This window comes from Rissa tridactyla, chromosome 6 (assembly GCF_028500815.1).
Source record: "Rissa tridactyla isolate bRisTri1 chromosome 6, bRisTri1.patW.cur.20221130, whole genome shotgun sequence".
Taxonomy (NCBI): domain Eukaryota; kingdom Metazoa; phylum Chordata; class Aves; order Charadriiformes; family Laridae; genus Rissa; species Rissa tridactyla.
In genome coordinates, this window is record NC_071471.1 from 68,580,854 (window position 1) to 68,600,562 (window position 19,709).

Here is a 19,709-nt window from a genome sequence, read left to right on the forward strand (position 1 = left end):
CCCAAGTGCTTCTCCTCAGGACTGCCCTCAATACACTCTCTGCCCAGCCTGGATTTGTGCTTGGGATTGCCCAGACCCAGGTGCATGACTCTGCACTTGGCCTCTGCAGAGAATGTATCCGAGTATGAAAGAAACAGGCCATGTCTGTTGTTATAGAAAATGTGGTATATCACAACATACATTATGTAACTTAAGTGTTTTAATGTTTTGCTGGTTATTCCACCTTGAGATTTTTTCTGGAAACTGATTCCACTACAAGAGCAACAGCTAACTTTTGTCATTCTAAAGGTGACAGTTACAAAGCAGTACCGGTTTAAAAGAAAATATATGAAGTTACGTAGTTTGTCAAAATGAGAACAAATGGAAAAGCAGCTGCTACGCAGAAAGAAACCCACTGGCAGGAACAAAGCTGTGGATCCTAATCTGTCTGTATGTGGGAGGATGAATCACACACTGACTGTGTCCACACCTAAACTCTGGGAATACAAACGAGCAAAAGGAGTGAATAAATTATGGAATCGCCTTGCCAAGAAAATATTTCTAATCCCTTAGATGGTCATTTCACCAAAGAGCGGGACCAAAGAACCCAAAATACATTGCAGGCAAAGATCTGCACTGGCAAGGAGTGTCTTCTGAAGAAGTGTTGTCTTTCTCAATTCCTTAGAATCCTAAATTGTTATTATGAATTAATTATTCCTATAATTTAGACCTTATTAACAAGCACATTACAATAATACAATTTAATGTAAATCATCAGGGTCAGCATGCTTGGCAGTATCCTGATTTTATGATGGAAACAAAACCCGTGGCTGGGCACACCCGTGATCATTCAGCCGGGTTCACAGAGCCATAGAATTGCCCAGGTTGGAAGGGACCTTTCAGATCATCGAGTCCAACCATCAACTAACACTGACAAAACCACCACTAAACCATGTCCCTCAGCACCACGTCTGCCCGGCTTTTAAATACATTCACGGATGGCAATTCCTGTGCTGCCTGTTCCAATGCTCGATAACCCTTTTGGTGAAGAAATTTTTCCTAATATCCAATCCAAATCTCCCCTGGCACAACTTGAAGACATTTCCTCTTGTCCCATCGCCTGTCCCTTGGGAGAAGAGACCGACCCCCCCTGGCTGCCCCCTCCTTTCAGGGAGCTGTAGGGAGCGAGAAGGTCTCCCCTCAGCCCCTTTTTCTCCAGGCTGAACACCCCCAGCTCCCTCAGCCGCTCCTCACAAGACTTGTGCTCCAGACCCCTCGCCAGCTCCGTTGCCCTTCTCTGGACACGATCCAGCACTTCCATGTCTTTTTCGTGGTGAGGGGCCCAAAACTGAACACAGCATTCGAGGTGAGGCCTCACCAGTGCCGAGCACAGGGAGACAATCGCTTCCTGCTGGCCATGCTGTTCCTGATACAGGCCAGGATGCTGTTGGCCTTGGCCACCCGGGCACGCTGCTGGCTCATACTCAGCCGGCTGCTGACCAACACCCCCAGGTCCTTTTCTGCCGGGCAGCTCTCCAGCCACTCTTTCCCAAGCCTGTAGCGCTGCACGGGGTTGGTATGACCCAAGTGCAAGACCGAAATGCGTAACTTAATGTATCACTGAATTTATCATCAAAATAAACCCGGCAAACCCGCGCTCGCCCCGCCCGCCAGGGGACGGGCCCGCGCATGCGCACAGCCGCGGCCTGCAGCTGCAGCGGCGGCCGGCCCTCCGTCGGCGCTGGCGGCGGAGGAGGAGGAGCCGGGCGGCGGCGGGCGCGCCCGGGGGGGGCTGTGCCTGCTGTGCGGGCTGCCGGCCGCCGGCAAGTCCACGCTGGGTCGCGCTCTGCGCCGCCGCCTGCCGCGGCGCCCGGGCTGGGCCTGCGCCCTCCTCAGCTACGACGAGCTCATCCCGCCGGAGGCCTTCGGGCCCAGCGAGCCGGGGGCGGGACCGGCCGGGCCGTCCCCATTGGTCAGTGCGGCGCTCTCTTTTGCTCTCATTGGCCAGCCGAGGCGCCGCGCTTCGCAGCGTTACTGGCGGCGCCGCCGGCGTTGCTAGGCAACGCCCTGACGCGGGGCCTGGCCGCCATGTTGGTGCTGCCGCCGCGGCGGGGCCCGGGGGGGGCGGCGGGGCGGGCGGGTGCGCGGGCCCTCACCCCCTCACTGCCTCCCTCCGCAGCTGCCGCGCTGGAAGCGGAGCCGGCGGGAGCTGCTGCAGTGCCTGGAGCGGTTCCTGCAGGCGCTGGTCACCGGGGAGCCTCTGTCCGTCCCCCCCGCCGCCGGGCAGCCGGGCTGGGAGCGGTTCCTGGCCTGCTGCCGCGGGCAGGGGCTGCTCGCCCCGCAGGAACGGCACGGCGGTCCCGAGACACCCGCAGCCACCGCCGGGCCGCTCTACCTGATCTTGGATGACAATTTTTATTACCAGAGCATGAGATACGAGGTGTACCAGCTGGCTCGCAAATGTAATTACTCTTTGTTCCTACGCGGAAAAACGTTTTCACTTTTATTGGAAATTCCGTGCGCTTTAGCTGCCTTTCTTTAAGTGATCCTGCGGAACATTTGTTATTCTTGCTTGCTCGATTCCTGCAGTATAGTAAGCATCATCTTAACTTTACTACTGTATTATTAGAAATAGCTAAGTCACTTAAAGCCTTTCTTATGCACGTTGATCTCAGAAATCATTACTTGAGCAGCCTTGAAGGTAAAATTGTATTCTCTTCAGGCTCAGAACTAGTGTAGCAGTTACTCATTCATCTAAAGCCTTTCTCATGCATGTTGCTCTCAGAAATATTTGCTTGAGTGATGTAAAGGTTAAAGTGCCTGTTGTCATGGTTTAACCCCAGCCGGCAGCCAGTTCTCCCCCTTCCCCCAGATGGGCAGGGAGAAGAGGAGGGGAAAGGGGAAAAAACCAGCCAGGTTGAGATAAACATAGTTTAACAGAACAATAATGGTAAAGGAAAATAATAATAATAATGGTAAAAAAATACACAAGACAGAAGCCACTCTCACTGCCCAGCAAATTGGTTGCCCATCCTGAGCAGCGATCACCAATTCCCACCCCCCAGCAAACTCCCATTTATATACTGAGTATGACACCTATGGTGTGGAATATTCCAGTGGCCATTCCATCTGTCTATGCTCCTTATCAGCTTCTATGAGAAGCTGAAAAAAGTCCTTGAAAAGTATAAACATCATCTGGCAAGAGAACTAAAACAATATGCGTTATTGACATTCTGCTCACCGCAATCATTAGAAAGAAAACTGACTCTATCCCAGCTGAAACAACGGCATCTCTTTATGTTCTTTTAGATTCCTTGAGCTTCTGCCAGTTATTTTTAGACTGTCCACTTGAATGCTGCTTGCAGAGAAATCGTCTAAGAAGTCATCCGTTACCTGACCAGACAATATGTTTAATGGCAAGAAAAATAGAAATGCCAGATCTCAAGAAAAACGCTTGGGAACAGAACAGCCTCATTCTGAAAAGTTCTGATCGCCCTTTGGAGGATGAGTATGTTACCGGATTGATGCTAGAGCTTCCAATGAGTTGTGTTTTCAGAAACAGGGGGGTAGGAGCTTTTTACTGTATCTAAACAGTGTGTAAAAAATAATCAATATGGTGATTTTTGGAAGCCAGTCAATTACACGGAACAGGTGCCAGTTGTTGGGAACTCACAGCCACCATTCTTTGCAGAGGTAACCTCAAAACTAACTGCACTTCTAAACTGTTGTTGAAAATCTGTGTAAATTGTCTGAAACATTAAGACTGGAAATAATTGGCTGTAGTTTTAGTTGGAATTGTTTTTCATCTAACTTGCTGTATAAAGATTATTTCATTGATTGCCTCATAAATTTAACTGAAAACGTGCTTTTTTTTTTTTCCTGGGATGAGGTGTTGTAACAAAATGAAAGAAGGGAAACTGTGTAATGGGGTTTACTCTGTTATTTGTTTTCTTAGTGAGCAGATAATCAGTTTGCTGGCCACTGCTTTGGAAAATCCAGTCAAGCAAAATGAGGAAAACCTTGAGCAAAAGGTAGCACTGCTTGTCCCACAGTCCCTGCTCTTTCAGCTGGTGGTCAATGAGTGAGTGAGTTATTCCCGGGCTGGATTCAGAACACTGTGATGACAGAAACTGGGAAATCCCTATTGCAGTTCTTGATCGGAAAAGCATACACAGAAAAGTTAATCCTATTTGAAACGGGTACTTTTGGCACCTTATTAAGTTAAACCACTGAACTACCTTTAAGAATACTGTTACGTGTTCTACCGTAGTAAAAACAAAATACTTTTTGGAGCTCTCGCATCGCACTGAGGAATATAATGTTCGCTTCCTAAAGTCACACACACACCTGCCTCTGGCAGTCACCCAGATATACATACCGCCTCCGAATTCAAAGGAGCAGCTGTGCAATGCACCAGTTGCCGAGTTGCTGCTGCTGTGTTACTTGTTTTCAAAGAGTATTTCCAAAGTTCATGGCAGTTTAAATCAAATTTAACGTGTTTGCCTGTATTCTTCCTTTCTGTTGGTCCCCCTGGATAGGAAGCAGATCGAGCAATCTGTGCGGCGAGTACTGTCCATCAGGCTGACCAGGTTTGCAGACGCATCATCTCTCAGGCAATGAAGGACGCCAAAGGTACGTGTAGCATATTCAAGCTGGCTGGCAACGTTACACTAAACCGATGAAAATTGGGATAAATTAAGGAACCCCAACCCTGCAGGTGCGACACAGGCAATCACCTTCAGAAGTCTGGTCAAAGTTACTTGTAGAATGTGAGCTAAAATCTAAATTTTGTCAAACATGAAATGAAAAGTTTCAGTTTTAATTTTCTTCTAGATAAAAACATACTCCCGAGTGAGATGAAGAGTCTGGCAGAAGAACTCAACAAACTCAAAGCAGAATTTTTGGAAGACTTGCGTCAAGGAAATAATTTTAAAAGCCAAACTTGCAGCGTAACTTCTTCATTCCAACATGAGGCAACCAATGTGGTTAATAAATATATTTTTAAATAATGACATAGAGAACGTTGGTGATTTTTAAGAGTCCAGCGTCTTTAAAATGCAGTACTCCTTCAGCAGTACAGCTGGAAACAGCTGAGAGACACAGCTTCCTTCTCCGGAGGCTTGTGCCACCTCTAACTCCTCTCCCTGTATTATGGAAGAGAAATCCAGTCTAGTGTGCTGTGACTTTGAAGGTCAAGCCAACAACCAATCCTCCTTAGATTTTAAATTTCACACCCTCACAGCAAAAGTTAGCCTGGGAAAACACCTAGAAGTCTTCTCATCCCGTTTCCTGCTTACAGCGGGAGCAACTTCAAGCTGGATCAGCTTTCTCGGAGCCTCCTGCAGCCAAGGGTTTGAAGAGCACCTTGGGTGATGACCTCTCTGCTCTGTCAAAGGGGCATCTGGGCACTTCCAGAGAACTGGTGCCTGGGAAGGTATCAAAACACAAAGTGAGATGATGGAGGGTTGACGAACTACAGCATCCAAAGTCAGGATGTCAGCACCTGAGTTTAATGCATGTCCTGCTGCAGTTTCGTAAGTCCCTTTTTTAGATCAGGCTCTTGGCTTCTTTGCTGGTTTCCATGACAAAAACCTTGCAAAGAACAATAAATTTGAGAGGCAGTTAAATTAAGGCTCTTAAGAGTTGCATGCACGTACACGTACATGTAGGATTAACTCCCGTGTCCCAGGGAACTTAACACTTGGTGTTGCCTTCCAAGTTGCTAACAACATACATGGGAGTTCCATAGACAGTGACAACCACCTTACCGGGATAAGGCCTCTCATTTCAGACGTACAGTCACCCTCAATAAGGAAACAGGAGTTTGAGGAAACAAAGAATTTGGAAAATGACCAAATATGCAAGATTAACAGCGGAAAGCAGTAACAGCGTGTCCTGGTTCAGCTCTAAAATTCAGCATTTTCAACTTAAGCAGACTGAAACATAAATGCCCTCTTCTGTGCTTACCCAAAAGATAAGCTTACCTTCCATACCTTACCTAAACCACAGCACCACCTGTCGAAGCAATTAAGAATTAACAGGAGACTTAATTAGAAAGTGTTATTTTATTCATATCTTACAAAAAGCAAAGCTTCACAACATGAACTACACCAGATATAGTTATTTCGGAATTAACCTTGTCATCTGAAAACATTCACTACACAATAAATTTATTTTACAACTCTAACAGGTTTCATTTTTTATTTTGCATACAAAATATGCTCTTTACGCTGAAATACATATTATTAACAAAGCAGGTACTTAGAAGCACATACACAAAGATTGCTCAATGAAAAATGCTTCAGCAGGGAATAGATTTCCTGCAGCAGAACATCCATTTGCTGTAGATTTTCAAAGAAGCTTGAAATTAATAGAAAACTTGCCAGTGAAGACTTCTAAATTACATTCCCTTCGTCAAAAAGAAACAAAAAATAAAAATAAAAAACCCAAACAAGCAAACCCTCCCAAACATTCTGGAACAAAACAAATAGCAACGGTTCATTTTGCTAGGAAACACTCTTGGAATGTGTCTTCCAGCACTGAGTTTTCTGTTAAAATGCCAATCAACATTTTATCTCAAAATCCTTTTCACCTCAACATTGCATCTGTGAAAAAAAAAACAAACCTATTATTCCCTATTAGCTGCTTCACAATTGGTTTAAGTTATTAACCAAGATAATCGACCAAGATCTTCAGTCTGATATTTGTATGTTCATTGGAATATTCGGTCTCAAAATAATAAGCCTGTATTAAGAGGACTATAAATAGTGCATGTTAAAAATGTCAACAAATCTATAAAATCATCTATTACAATAAAAACACAAACCCCACAAAGTTAATGGTTTGCAACTACTGAACTTAAGAGAGTCAAGCTCCGGAAAAATTTCAGCTCATTCCCAAACTTCCCTGTTAACACAAGTTAAAATGCTGATCGCCACCTTATAATATAAGGATGTGAGGGGTTTTTTTAAAAAAAAAACAAAACACAACACATAAACCCAAGTTAGTGCAGTGTAGCACGTGGAGAACTCATTATGAAAAGTCCTACTAACTGAGGACTCGATCCTACAATTCCTGACAAGTATCCCTCACCGACTCCGAGTAAGGCCTGCCCCTGCAAGGGAATTGTCAGCATCGCACTCTCAAACAGTTTTCCAGTATTAATTCCGGTCTTTAAATTATAGTAAATAGTATGTACAACATCAGGAAAAACTAATATGAAAATACACCTTCCAAACGTACTCAGTAGACAGAAGGAAATGTAGTCAGGGTACTGTTTGGCACAAGTGAACACACGGCAACAGGTTGAAAAATGAGGAATCCCAGTCCAGAGGGTGACCCTGTGCGCGGGACCAGGACGTCGGCAGGGACCCACCCCACACATCTGGCTACAGAAGCAAGGGATGAACCCCAGAACCTGCTCCTGCCTAAGAACCCCCCTGTGAACAGGGGCCTGCGCAGGGAAAGAAGGGAAAATAGCTTTGTCACTGTTCAACAGTTTCTAGGTGTTCATAATTTTATTTTCCTTGGGTACTTCGAAGCAGAAACAATGATATTAAGCCAGCAGTATTAAAATACTTCTCAACAACTTGTAAGGTTTGGGGTTAGATTTTTTTTCATACCGAGTTCTATTATTAAGAACATACGTTCCCCGCAACAGAGGATCCCCTCCTAAATAAGGGCCGCTTTAATAAGATCGTGCAGGCTTCCTCTTGCTGCCAGCTACCCCTATTAGTGACCTAACTCTTCTGCTATTCAGGGGTGTCATGGTTCAGAAGTCATTTTTCTAAATCACCAAATCATGAGCCAACACAAAAAGAAAAGAAATGTTTACAGGCACTGCCAATGGAAGTCCCAACGGACCAGAAACGGCGTAAATGGAACAAAAGGCTGAAATCTCCAACGTTTGGAGTTAATCTCCCTGCTTCTCCCCTCCAAGGGGGAGAAGGGCTGGAGGCCCAAACCAAGGAGAACTTGGCTGTTGTGATGGGCATCATTCAGTATTGGGTGGTGCTCCCTGGAGAACCAGCATTCCAGGAGTTTCCTTGGAGTTGATAGAGCCTGGGAACAGAAGTTCGCATCATCTATCAAAAGGCAAGGAAAATGACCTCTAAAAATTACTAATTGTAATGGTCTCTAACAGTAACATTTGTAGTTCTAATATCGTATTTTAGCCAAATTCAGATTTTGGAATGTGTCAATATAGGATCATTGTTCTCTGACTGGAAGGATCATGTTGCAAAACCCATACAGGAGCAGTAACTTCCAACTGGATTCCAGTTCAGTCAACTTTTAGTCCTTAAAATAAAGGATTGTGTATGTTTATGCATACAGAGTTGCTGTTTTGCTTATAAAATACATTTTAAAAGAATAAAGCAACAAAGGTATATTTTGGAATTACAAAGAGCGTCATTATGAAAAATGAAAGTTACATTCTGTTTTACAAATCCACTGAAATGGATTTTGACAAGGCCTGAAACCAAAAACGTTTTTAGGAGCGATAGCCTGTTATCATTCATCTTCACTACACTGGAAATACTTCAAAGGCATATTTTTTGACCTCCTTACAACAACATGCAGCCAAGAATCCAGTTCCTTCAACTGGTTACTTCAGCACAGAAAACTCAACAGTAAGTAAGTTAGGGAGAGAGAAACATAAGCGTTCCCAAATTTCTAATTCATTTAAGTCAAAATTACTTCTAAGGATAAAATTCTCAGAAGGGTGGTTTTTCCTGCGTCAATCTTATACTGAAGTCATTGTAAGTTCTTCCATCAGCTCCAGGAAGCATAAATTTGAATAAGCCAAACATTTGCTATTCAGATTCCAACCTCTGACTTGCAGAACATTAACAAAATCTTCCTGCTTTTAACAAAACATATCTGCTGCCATATTTTGCTGATAGTAAAAGGGGAGTATGTAGGGGAAGCTTTAATTTGTCTCAAGTAAGACAAACTAAGGTAAAAGTGCATGCCTAAATATGGGAAAAGTAACAGTTCTTTACTTTTGGAAACATTACAAATTCCTGTGTAGCGTATTAAGAGCTTTTATTAATTTTGCTAGGATGTTTAATTTAGGTTTCTATTAAAGTGCCTGTCCGTTAGCCTAGGTGCTTCTAAAGTAAGATGTACAGTATAAAAAAAACCCCAAAACAAACATGTGCAACGGACTTCATGTACATCTCTAGTTACCATTTGCCACCTACAATTATTAATCACAATGACTTCAATGCAGCCAGCCAGTACCCCTTTGCCTGCCCGTTACACCCACAGCTCAGAAAACCCAGAAAACACCTCAGAAAAACCCTTCCCCTTATTTCTAGTACACCGAAAGGACAAAAATCCGGGTGAAAGGACAAGACAACCTGACTTCCAAAGTTCACAATAAACTAGATTGTACAACTTTCAAACACACAGGCAACCTATCAGTTGTAGCTCGGCCCGAGATAAAACTGAACAAATGATTTTTAATTTGTAAACCTCTTGTTTGTTTCTATTAGAACTCCCATCAGCAAGACAGAAGTCTAATTGTGCAAATTTTAAATATCTGTACAAATTAGTTTAAGGCAGTTAAAAATCTCACGGAATATATATTAGTTCTACAAGCTCTTTATTATGACTGTTTAAAAATTACCTCCTTTTTAAAAGAATGACATGTAACATTTTGGTAAGTGTAGTTTAAAATGTGTCATTTAATTTTTCTTCTGTATAACTAGTGAGTGACGAGCTTTTAACTCTTTTTTCCTACCAGAGTTTCATTCACAATCACCTGTTATCTTCTCGTTTTGTGATGAGTTTTAAAAATAGCAGTTAAATTAGTGTTTGAGCTCTAGCATGAAGAGTTTAGACCATACTAAGCAAAAACTTATTATCAACCTCCACCAGATTAAAGAAAGTTTTACATCAAGTTGAATTTGTATGTGAAAGTTGCTTCTATTTGTTTTTCCAGTTTGGAGTAGCTAAGTTTTTAAGGATGTCTCCAAAATAACCGTATGTGTCATTGCATCAACCTTCCGTATTTCACGATTCATGTATTTTGTCTTGCCTAGTAAATAGTCTAATAATTGCATCCTATGTGTCAGGACATACGCTCTGCTTCTACATTTGTAGAACATTTATTGGGATTAAGTGCAAGCAACTTAAATTTAGCAATCAAAGCACGTAAATGCATTCGAATTCTTAAAGCACTCCCTCAGCTTTTTTGAAAGGCTACCTATAAAATAACCACCACATCTTACACAAAATTTCCCTGGCAAGTTTTACGACAACCTAGAAATAAATTTGCCTCCTTTGTCAAACTGATTAATGTGAATATTCCTTATGGGAACGTGCAAGCTTTCCTTCAGCAAGTATGAAAAATATACTGTAATATGTTAAAAAACTAAATGAAAGCGTGTTCTCAGTCAATGTTGACTATGTTGGCCTCTTGCAAAATGGCAAGCAAAGTCATACTTATTTTTACACTTACACCCACATATGTTGCACTGAAATGGATTTTCAAATCCATGACATCCCATGTGAATAGTATAAAGAATATTGTCCGCAAAGTACATGTCACAGTGTTGGCAGTGATGCAGAAGCTGAGGGTCCTGAACCGGAAGGGTCGGAGCTGGAGTACTTGGCTGACTGTTGCTTATGCTGGGAGTACTGGTGTGGGCACTGCGATCACTGCTGGGACCTGCCACAGGACTATAGTTCCTTTGATTGTGTGTAGGCCGAGGATCTGGGCTGGTCGGAGATGAACTTTGAGGAATATTTGCTGACACAGCTGAAACCACCGCAGGTGCGGCAGGCTGCTGTATCATGAAAGGCTTTTCATCTTGACAGGAAACAACGTCAGGAGAGGCTGGATTTTGGTTTTCAGGTGGCAAGCTAGATAACTGTCCGGCTAACGTAGAGAGCTGGTTTAAAGGATTATCTACCATGAGGTCTTGTGGATCTCTTGGCAACCCACCGCTCTGGGTTGTTTTCGTCATGCTCTCATACGCTTCAGTCTGGATATTTGGGATTTCATGAGTGAAATCATTAAGGTAGTCTGGTTTCTGAACCACCATGGAAGGCGGACTCAAATTAATTAATGCTCTTCTGCTGTACCCCAAATTACTGGTCTTCTTCTGCAAAACCCCCCACATTTTCTTGCTGCTCAGGGAAGACCTTGTACCCTTAATAGGCACCATTTTATGTTTGCGCCTGCGGTGGTGAGACAAGTTGCTTCTGTCACTGCAGCGAAAGGAACACAATTCACATTTGTATGGTTTTTCACCAGTATGCGATCGCATGTGAGCTTCCAGATGACGTTCATAAGCTGACGCAAAGGGACATAAATGGCATCTGTGCGGCTTCTCACCTGGAAAATTAAAATAGATTATACTATAGCATCTCTTGTGTGCTTGAAAAAGGCTTTTTGTGGAACAGGAAGTAGCTAACTGGGTGCTGCTAATCAAACAGTTCCGTTTCAGATTCAGTCAGGGCTAGTCTGGAGTTTAGCTGGGTATTTGGTGGAAGAGTGGAGTAAATTTAGACACCTCTGCTTCACCCAAGTGATAGAAAGCATAAGAAAAAAATCGTGACCAGCACAGGCGTAACAGATAACCTGACTAGGAACTAGAGCAATGATGGCAAGGACTTAACACAATGCTGTTTGTGTGGTGCTCTTAACTGGATCCAAACTCTACCTCACCCATAAAGCACGTAAGCACTTGGCTGCAGGAATGTCCGCACCACCAAAAATTTAACTGTTCTTAACTGTAACGGTGTTTAAACACTGAGGGAGGGTATCCTTTCAATATCTTCCAAACATTCCTACTTTTAAAGATCCTGCAACTATTATCTAAAAAATCCTGTCCACATCCACCCACTCAAGAAATGAATTTTGAAAAATGATTCTGTGGAAAGAGAGTTATTAAAGAAAACAAAAGCCAGCTAATCCCTGGACAGCTGCGTGCTCTCTCACACGATAGTACCAGACATTCTCCTTTCTGATAGGTAGAACTTTGTTCTTCTATTAAATGATATTTACAGACATTCACATTAACACTTTTTAAAGTACTCAGAAAGCTTTCAAACATAATGTCAGGCCAACACATCTGTAACACAATACTTTGCAACTTTTGATTTTCCTTTCATAGGCTGATCTTTTAGAGTTTTTAGATCCAGGTCTCCAATGTTAGAAACGCCTAAAGGATCTGACTCATGTTCAGGTGCTGAAATGAAATATCACCTTATCTCCCCATCTAGAACGCCGGGTCAATTTCTACATCACTGTTGTGCAACTGATTGTCTTGCCACGCAGCACAACAAACTCCAAAAAAACATAAGCAAGCTCCTTCTCTTCAGCCTTTATGGGTTTTTTTGAAGCATTTTCTACTATTTTAAATACAGGCCAATACATCTATTTTGTGGCTTTCAAAATCCACCTAGAACAACTGTAAAAGCCAGAGATTGACTGCAGCAAGGGCCACTATTACACAGTACGCAAGCACAGTACAGGCCCTGTATGATGGCACGTATCTGATACAGAAAGCCCTTCCCATGTTGAGCATCCCACAGTTTGGAATCACAACCTGGGATACTGAATAGAAGATATTATTTTTTTTCCCCATCGCTGGCTCTTCAAGAGAAACGCAAGCAATTTTTATGCTACCTTTAAGTACCTTATTTGCATCAACTGAAACCATGATTCCTCTATAGGCATATATAAGTATTCAGATTATTGTATGTGTGTAAAGGTCTGGAGCTCTGGTATGAATGACGATGTAAAAAGACTGACAAACTCCCTGCATTCCCAAAGAACTTGTCAATATGAATGGTCTTATTTAATTGTAAACTGGTTACACAGAGATAAAGAATTGCATCCCATGTTGCACACCCTTAATACGACACAGCTGGTGAACTACTAATTATACTGCTGTCAGGCTCAGCACGAAGTTAATTCTGCAGTAAGTTGCACTTAATGGTTGTGTGATCATGCCTGGGTCATAATTACTTTGGCAGATACCTGCTGCACTTGCGTGTTATCCAGGATGCATTACTTGTTTACTTACATTGCTCTGAGGCTACTAGTGAGCTATCAGTTCCCTATTTTAATGCTGATTCAGTCCCTCTGAGCCTTCATAGTCCATGAAAACCATTTCTTGGCCCTTTGCCATGCTTCCCCACCATGCTTCTGAGCAAAACAATGCTCAGGTCTTGGATCTCCTTGCCCTTGAGTGAAAGAAACAAGAAAACAAAACAAAACCAACCAAACAAAAAAAACCCCTTCCTTGTTCTAGAGTCCCCTGTCTATGTACAAAGAAAGAAAGCAGAACTTTCCGAAGAGCCATTAAGGTAATGGCAAAATGGTGTTGCCGTCAGGACACCATGCAGTGCTGTATTAAGGATATGAGACGTATCATGAAAAGGCAAAGGGGAAACTACACAGAGAACAAAAAGGCCTCTGGCAGACTGAGATTCTTGTCTTTATTATAAAACTGAACATAACTGGTATAGGGAAATGAACTGTTATCATTGTACAGTTACTGGTACTTCATTAGGCATCGGACATGCTTGAACCAGTAATCTGGCTATAAAGTGTTCATTCTGCGAAGGTGTGTCCGAATTGCTGAAGGTCTTTGATAGACAGTAGGCTGACACCCCCTGCATCCCTCTCTCGCTGCTAGCTAGCTTTCTGAAACAGAAATATTTCAGACTGCATGATTTTGCAGCAGAGTGATGTGTGCCTTCGATTTGGCTACCTTTTCCTAGCATCTTTGTGAAAGCTTCTTTGATCAAGCGAGTCATGTATATACCCTCTGATAACAGGAATACTGAGACAACAGTCATCCCACACGTAAAGCTCTGTTCTTCTGGTATAAGGCTGACAACATCATATACTATGACAATGAGAAACAACTCAAAATGTTAGTCAAGGCACAAACCCAAAGTATTATGCTTTGCCCTAAAAACCGAATTTGTGTTGCTCATGGAATGTTTGCTTCTGAATAATAATCATTGGGTCAGAGATTTTTGAGGACATTTCTTAGCACCCCAACTCTTGGTTGGAATCTTTCTTGCTTTTATATATATTATGCTGCAACCGTGCTGAAATCATCTTAACCTGCAGCAGGAGTTGTTCTGTTACCTCTAGCTGCTTAGTGATCTCTGCTCCCAAAACCAGCAGCAGGATCAGAAAGCATTTTGAAAACACAAAAGAACTGTTACCTAAGATTTGAGAGTATAAAAAAGGTAGGCAACTTCCTACAGTAACAGAAGGAATGCTGATACTATACCAATATCCACATTTTGATACTTAAAGAAGGAAGATTTATTTTTTGCTCTCTAGTATGGCTAAAATTTACGATGTGATATTAAGTAACAACGCATTATTTCAGTCATTCTGTCTGAGAAACCCCATGCACACCAAAGCCATCAAAAACATCTCAGGAAACAGCAAACACACAATACAAACATCTTCTAGTAGCAATTTATGTCCCCCATCGCAGCTCTAGCAGTCCATCTGCTCGTGTTGACAACTGGCCAACAGTAGCTGTGGGCTTGGGGATGCAAGTTTTTAGATGGCAATAGCTATATGCTGCTGAAAAGACACGGAGTTTTAAAGTTGATGTTATTTCTGCATCTTTAAGTACCATTTAAAAATGAACTGTGTAAATCTGCAACACTGTTTGTCCCACTACATGACCCTCATTTCACAGGCTCAGAAATAGCACTGCAGAGTAAAGCCGTTAAAAGAAAAATATCTCTCCTTGTCCACATGCCATGAGGCAAATAGTAGGTGAAGCTGTAACTGCTTTATAAAAAATTAGACAAAAAAAATGCTCCAAAACACATTGCTGCTTTGCAGTTCTGCAGCAAGCCATAGCATTAATGTAGTGTCAACTGCAGGTACACAAGCCACAGCATTTTATACATTATTGAAACTTCACAAAATTTCCACTGGGAATATGAAAACAGCAACAGCTACACACAGAGGTAGCTCACGGTATCACAAGAGAAGAATTTACAAAATCTTCAGAGTCTAAACCTCAGAACTCTTTGATTTCTAGTTGGATGCCATTTACGATCCCATTACACCTCGTTGAAACAAGCCAACACTGTGGGGCCAGTGCAAGGAGCACTGACTCCCTCAAAAGACATCCTGGGAGTTACTGTGTAGAATTCGCAGTTCACAGCAAAGTGAGAATCTTGACCAACAATAAACATACCCAAGGAGAGTTACAATCACGTCCAAATTACAACGTGTTTCCTTCGAAGTGAGTCCCAGAATGCCACCTACCCAAGACCACTGAAATGACAGACTTCAAGTCTTGGGACAATCTGTACCAGACCGGAAACCTGTAAAAACTTCTATTCCTTGCAGAACACAATTGGTTTTCTTATTACTCTAGTTAATAGCCATAAAGTCGTCTGTATCGGTGTAACATACTCACCATGCAGCAAAGTCAGACTTCACAAGGACCTTTCGTTTGTTTTCTCTCATTTACTCAGAACTTGGAGCTGACTTCACGAACGATTTAGGATATTCTAATCTTTATTGCAAGTTTTGCTTTTCAGCTTTATAAACCCAACAGTGGCAAATACTCTTAAACAAGCCACAGTAAGTATTCTTTATTTTCATTACTGTTATTAATCACTTATTTGATGATATGCCCTCATGTTTGAATATTCTACCAATAAGAAACCTTTATTCTTATTACTATGTTTTGTACAACATTCTACCTGTGGAAGTACAAAACAGGAATATTTTCATAGCTAAACAACAGAGGAAGAAAAGGCCCTATAAATTTCCAAGTGGCAGGATGTACATTTTTCACTTTTCTGATTAGCAAGGAAAAACTATAAGTTATGGTTAGGGCCCTTCAATTTACACTGATGCTTTCATGCTATATACTCCAATTTATAGTTACTTCAGACTCAGTAGTCTGCAATAAAAATATAAGTAGAAATCTGCATAATTTAAATAGGTACATGGCACACCTTTAAAAAAGTAGTCTATTAAAAAAAAAACCCACACCCAAAAGCCAGTTCTAATTGTTGAATAGTTTTAAGAACTATCACCCTGCTTGCAGATGCTAACTTCTCACATGCAAATATAACATTGAGTTAATACCACAATGCCTCACAGGGAAGCACTGCAGAATATTTCATACCTGTATGAATTCGGATATGCTCTATGAGCCGTGCTGTTCCTTTGCTGGCATAGTTGCAGTATCGACACTTTAACTTTCCATCAAATGTCCTTTCAAACCCATCCACTAACATTCCTGAGTTTTCATCCAGTGAAACTTCAACAGAAGGATGATCCAGACCATTCTGATCACCTTCTGTCCCAGCTGTGAATAATGCAACAGAGTTTTCAATCCATGAACAGTGGGATCCTATTGTGCTGTGAGAATATGCCAAATACCTTTTGCTTCTGTATGCCCTTGGTCTTTAAACATACAGAACTATAAGAAAAAGCCCTGGTTAAAACAAAGGTAGGTACGCATCTTTTGTGATATGAAAATGACTATCAGAAATACTTCCATACAATTATAGTAGTCTGCATAATTATCCAGAACGTCAACAGTGCAGTCATTCTCAAAAAAATAAGATTTGATAGCACTGAAATTAGCTTACCTCCTGGAAGAGTCTCTGCTTCCTTGTCTCCACTAACTGATCCAGAAATCATATTTACATGGTGAGTCTGCTGTGTAAGATATTCCTGAAAATCTTTTACAAAGTCCAAAGGTTCTGGCTTCTTTTCACCCATATTCACTCTTTATGTTTACAACCTCTTGTGCCTAGAAAGAAAAATATTTTCAAACCACAAGTGTCACTGAATTTGAATGCATTTCTAAAAACAATGGGGTTTTTGGTGGTTTTTTTTTTTTTTTTACATAAAGGATTACTTTTATCACACGACATGACTCAATGCACAAATTGACAACCATAAGAATATTTTTAGAATTTTTAACTCATTAAAGATCACCAAATACATATTACTGGGGAAACCGTTTTCAGCAACAGTAATATAACAATATCAGATCGCATAAAATGACATAATAATCAAAGTCAACATGTTTGTGGGTTTTTTTAATGGATCGTACCTGAATTTTAGTTCCCTGCTAAGTAGCAAACATACTCCAAACAGGTCGGATAGAAAGCACAGGACACAGCTTGTCCACTTTCCCTGGAAGGAAAAAAAAAAGAAATGTAAGTCCATTATTCTTCCCAACCCCCATGAGTTTTAAAAAAGAAAGATGAAAAAATACATGTTTTGAAACAGAGGTTCTAATGCTCTACTGCTCTAAGTTTTATTAAAACAATTACACTTCCAGCAAAAGCTTTTAAAAAACCGCATCTATTCCTTCATGTATCTCACTGAAAGACACTTATGTCTTACTGATTATTTGAGTAGTTTCTCTTGTGAATACATGGCTCCAAAAAATCCCAGAGTTGGGTAAGTCACTTACAGCAACTGTAACATTGAGAAACCAACTGAACGTCACTGATTAGCAAAGATGGAAAAAGCCTTACAGAAAACAGTATTTCATAGTTCTCCCAAAATTTTCGTTTCCTATCCTGCATAAAATCTTAATCCATTTCATTATTTTGCATTGAAATAATAAAAATATTCACTAGAAGTCAGTGGTCATGCTCTTTTCTGGGACTGTAAATGACAGACTGCTAAAGTATCAATTTGCAATGAATTTGTGAAGACAGAACCTAGGATACAGTTGGAAAGAGAGCAATGAGTCAGTCACATTGTAATCTGCAGGAATAATAATAATCAGAAATAATTAATGATGCTGCATTTTCAATAAGAATTTATTTTTGTTTTCCAATAGCTACTAAACAAAACATTAGGTGTCCTACAAAAACTCAAGTCCTGAGTTCACGACCACATTTAAACATTCTCCTATATTTTTAAAGCTATTTACAAATGTTAATTAATTTTTTGGCATCCGGATGTTATTTCACATCATACCTAAGTGTGCTCAACTATTATCATTATTATCTAACTAACTATTAACCAACATTAAGTTAGCTTTGAACACATCTTTACATATCCATTTTGCCTACCCTCTTTCAGGTGTCACCAGCCTCATGTAGGCTTAAGTTAATTTGTGTTCCATTTGTTGGTGTCTCCTGCAATGAAACAAAGATATCAGAATACGAATTAAAGATATGGAAAAGAGAAATGGGACAAGGTAATATAGAGTCCTAACCAGGCCAACTTTCTCCACATTATAATAAGAAATAACAATTGATGTTGAAAGGTTCAACATCAAACGTTAAAGGTCCATGTTTTCACAGAGGAATCTGTGTATCTCTCTGTTTAAGGCACAAAAAATTATTTGATTGATTACTTTTATAATGACATTTAATTTTTAGAGAAAACGACACAATATTTTAAAAATCTGACTGGGGAAAAGACATTATTTTGGGGATCAACTGCATAAAACTTCCTTTCTCTACCTCATCGGTTTAACTTGAAAACATTAATCTTTCCTTTTTTTTTATGTCAATGTAGGTTGAGCACTGCCTCAAACCTCTACATTTGTATGCACAAAAGAACCTTTTGTGATTTTATACAGACATAAAACCAGCAGTTCTCCTTTTCAGGGAAGGACGATACAGATCAGATGCCTACTATGTCACCACTGCAAATGAGTAATTGCAATTCGAATTATCAGAAACCTGAGCAGACCCGCTCGTGTTTCCTGCTCCTGCCTGGGCTGATCACACCAGATGTCCCTCAAGTTCTACCTATAGAGAACATTTTCTGCATAGACAAATATATCTTCTCCAGCTTTATACACTGACGGGTAGGAAACTGGTTATTCATTTGCGACACAGGCGCAACTGCTGGATTTAACATTAATTATGGCGCTGATGTGTACTAAGTTTGTTGTCTAAGAAGCACCACTGGATGTGCTAGGATGACAGGCGTTATAAATATTTTACCTGAAAAAATCTGCTAAAGAAAACAGTTCAGACACAGTAAAACTAAGAGTTTAATACACACAGTAAGAACTCATTACTGCAGTAATTAGAATAAAATACGACTACGAACACATGTATATATCTCCTTTTCTTTTCAGGAATCAAGGGGAAAAAACAAGGGGGGGGGGAGGGGGGAGGAATCACTCTGCCCCAGTCTCATCTTTTCCCGTGCAAATGACTTAAAATCAACATCACAAAGAAGGACGGATCCCAAACTTTTATCCAAGCCCTTCCTGCTCCTTACCGAGGAGTTTTGCGCCGGGGAAGGGGAAGATCATTCGCGGCGCTGGCGGCGGCCGGGCCGAGCCCCACGACCTGTCAGCAGCCGCGGAACCCGCCGGGCGCGCCGCCGCCCCCGCTCCACGCCAGACGGTGTCAAAACCGCCTTTCCTCCACCCCTCTCCACCTTCACGCGTGGGCGAGGAGCGACACGGCCACGACAGACCTCCGCCGCTGCGTCCCCTCTCCTCAGCTTGCTCCCCCACCGCCCGGCCCCCTCACGCCAAAGGGAGGCCCCAGTGGGGACAGGCGTGTCACAGCCACCGCTGCCGCCCCGGGGGGGGAGCGCGGGCCGCGCTGCCACTGAGCCCCCTCACGGCGAAGGGAGGCCGGCGGGGAGAAGACGCTACTCACCTCCGCCGCCCTGCGCCGCGACCGCCGCCCGCTGCCTCCGCCGCCGCCGCCATGTTTGTTGTCGCTCTCGCGGCCCGGCCCGGCCCACCCCGGCCTCGCGAGACCGCGCCCGGGGG

General features: G+C 42.0%; 2 protein-coding genes across 8 annotated transcripts; one reads left to right on the forward strand and one right to left on the reverse strand.

Moving 5' to 3' along the window:
• Positions 1-84: 84 nt before the first annotated feature.
• PSTK (phosphoseryl-tRNA kinase) lies at positions 85-4,991 on the forward strand. The gene is made up of 7 exons (XM_054206995.1): positions 85-122; positions 1,654-1,951; positions 2,159-2,441; positions 3,289-3,487; positions 3,935-4,010; positions 4,518-4,611; positions 4,813-4,991. Exons 1-7 carry the CDS (start codon positions 85-87, stop codon positions 4,986-4,988), a joined length of 1,164 nt encoding a protein of 387 aa, XP_054062970.1. The 3' UTR covers positions 4,989-4,991.
• A 134-nt stretch (positions 4,992-5,125) lies between these two features.
• IKZF5 (IKAROS family zinc finger 5) lies at positions 5,126-19,691 on the reverse strand. Of its 7 annotated transcripts, XM_054205368.1 has the most exons (8): positions 19,594-19,691; positions 18,037-18,102; positions 17,061-17,143; positions 16,591-16,754; positions 16,122-16,304; positions 10,445-11,323; positions 5,964-5,994; positions 5,126-5,405 (listed from the first exon to the last, which is right to left on the reverse strand). In XM_054205368.1, exons 4-7 carry the CDS (start codon positions 16,721-16,723, stop codon positions 5,978-5,980), a joined length of 1,212 nt encoding a protein of 403 aa, XP_054061343.1. In that variant the 5' UTR covers positions 16,724-16,754; positions 17,061-17,143; positions 18,037-18,102; positions 19,594-19,691; the 3' UTR covers positions 5,126-5,405; positions 5,964-5,977. The 7 variants fall into 7 exon arrangements, with proteins under 7 accessions (XP_054061343.1, XP_054061337.1, XP_054061338.1 ...); XM_054205362.1 differs by lacking the exon at positions 5,964-5,994 and having other exon boundaries at positions 5,278-5,405; XM_054205363.1 differs by lacking the exons at positions 5,964-5,994; positions 19,594-19,691 and adding an exon at positions 19,205-19,587 and having other exon boundaries at positions 5,278-5,405.
• Between the last annotated feature and the right edge of the window lie 18 nt (positions 19,692-19,709).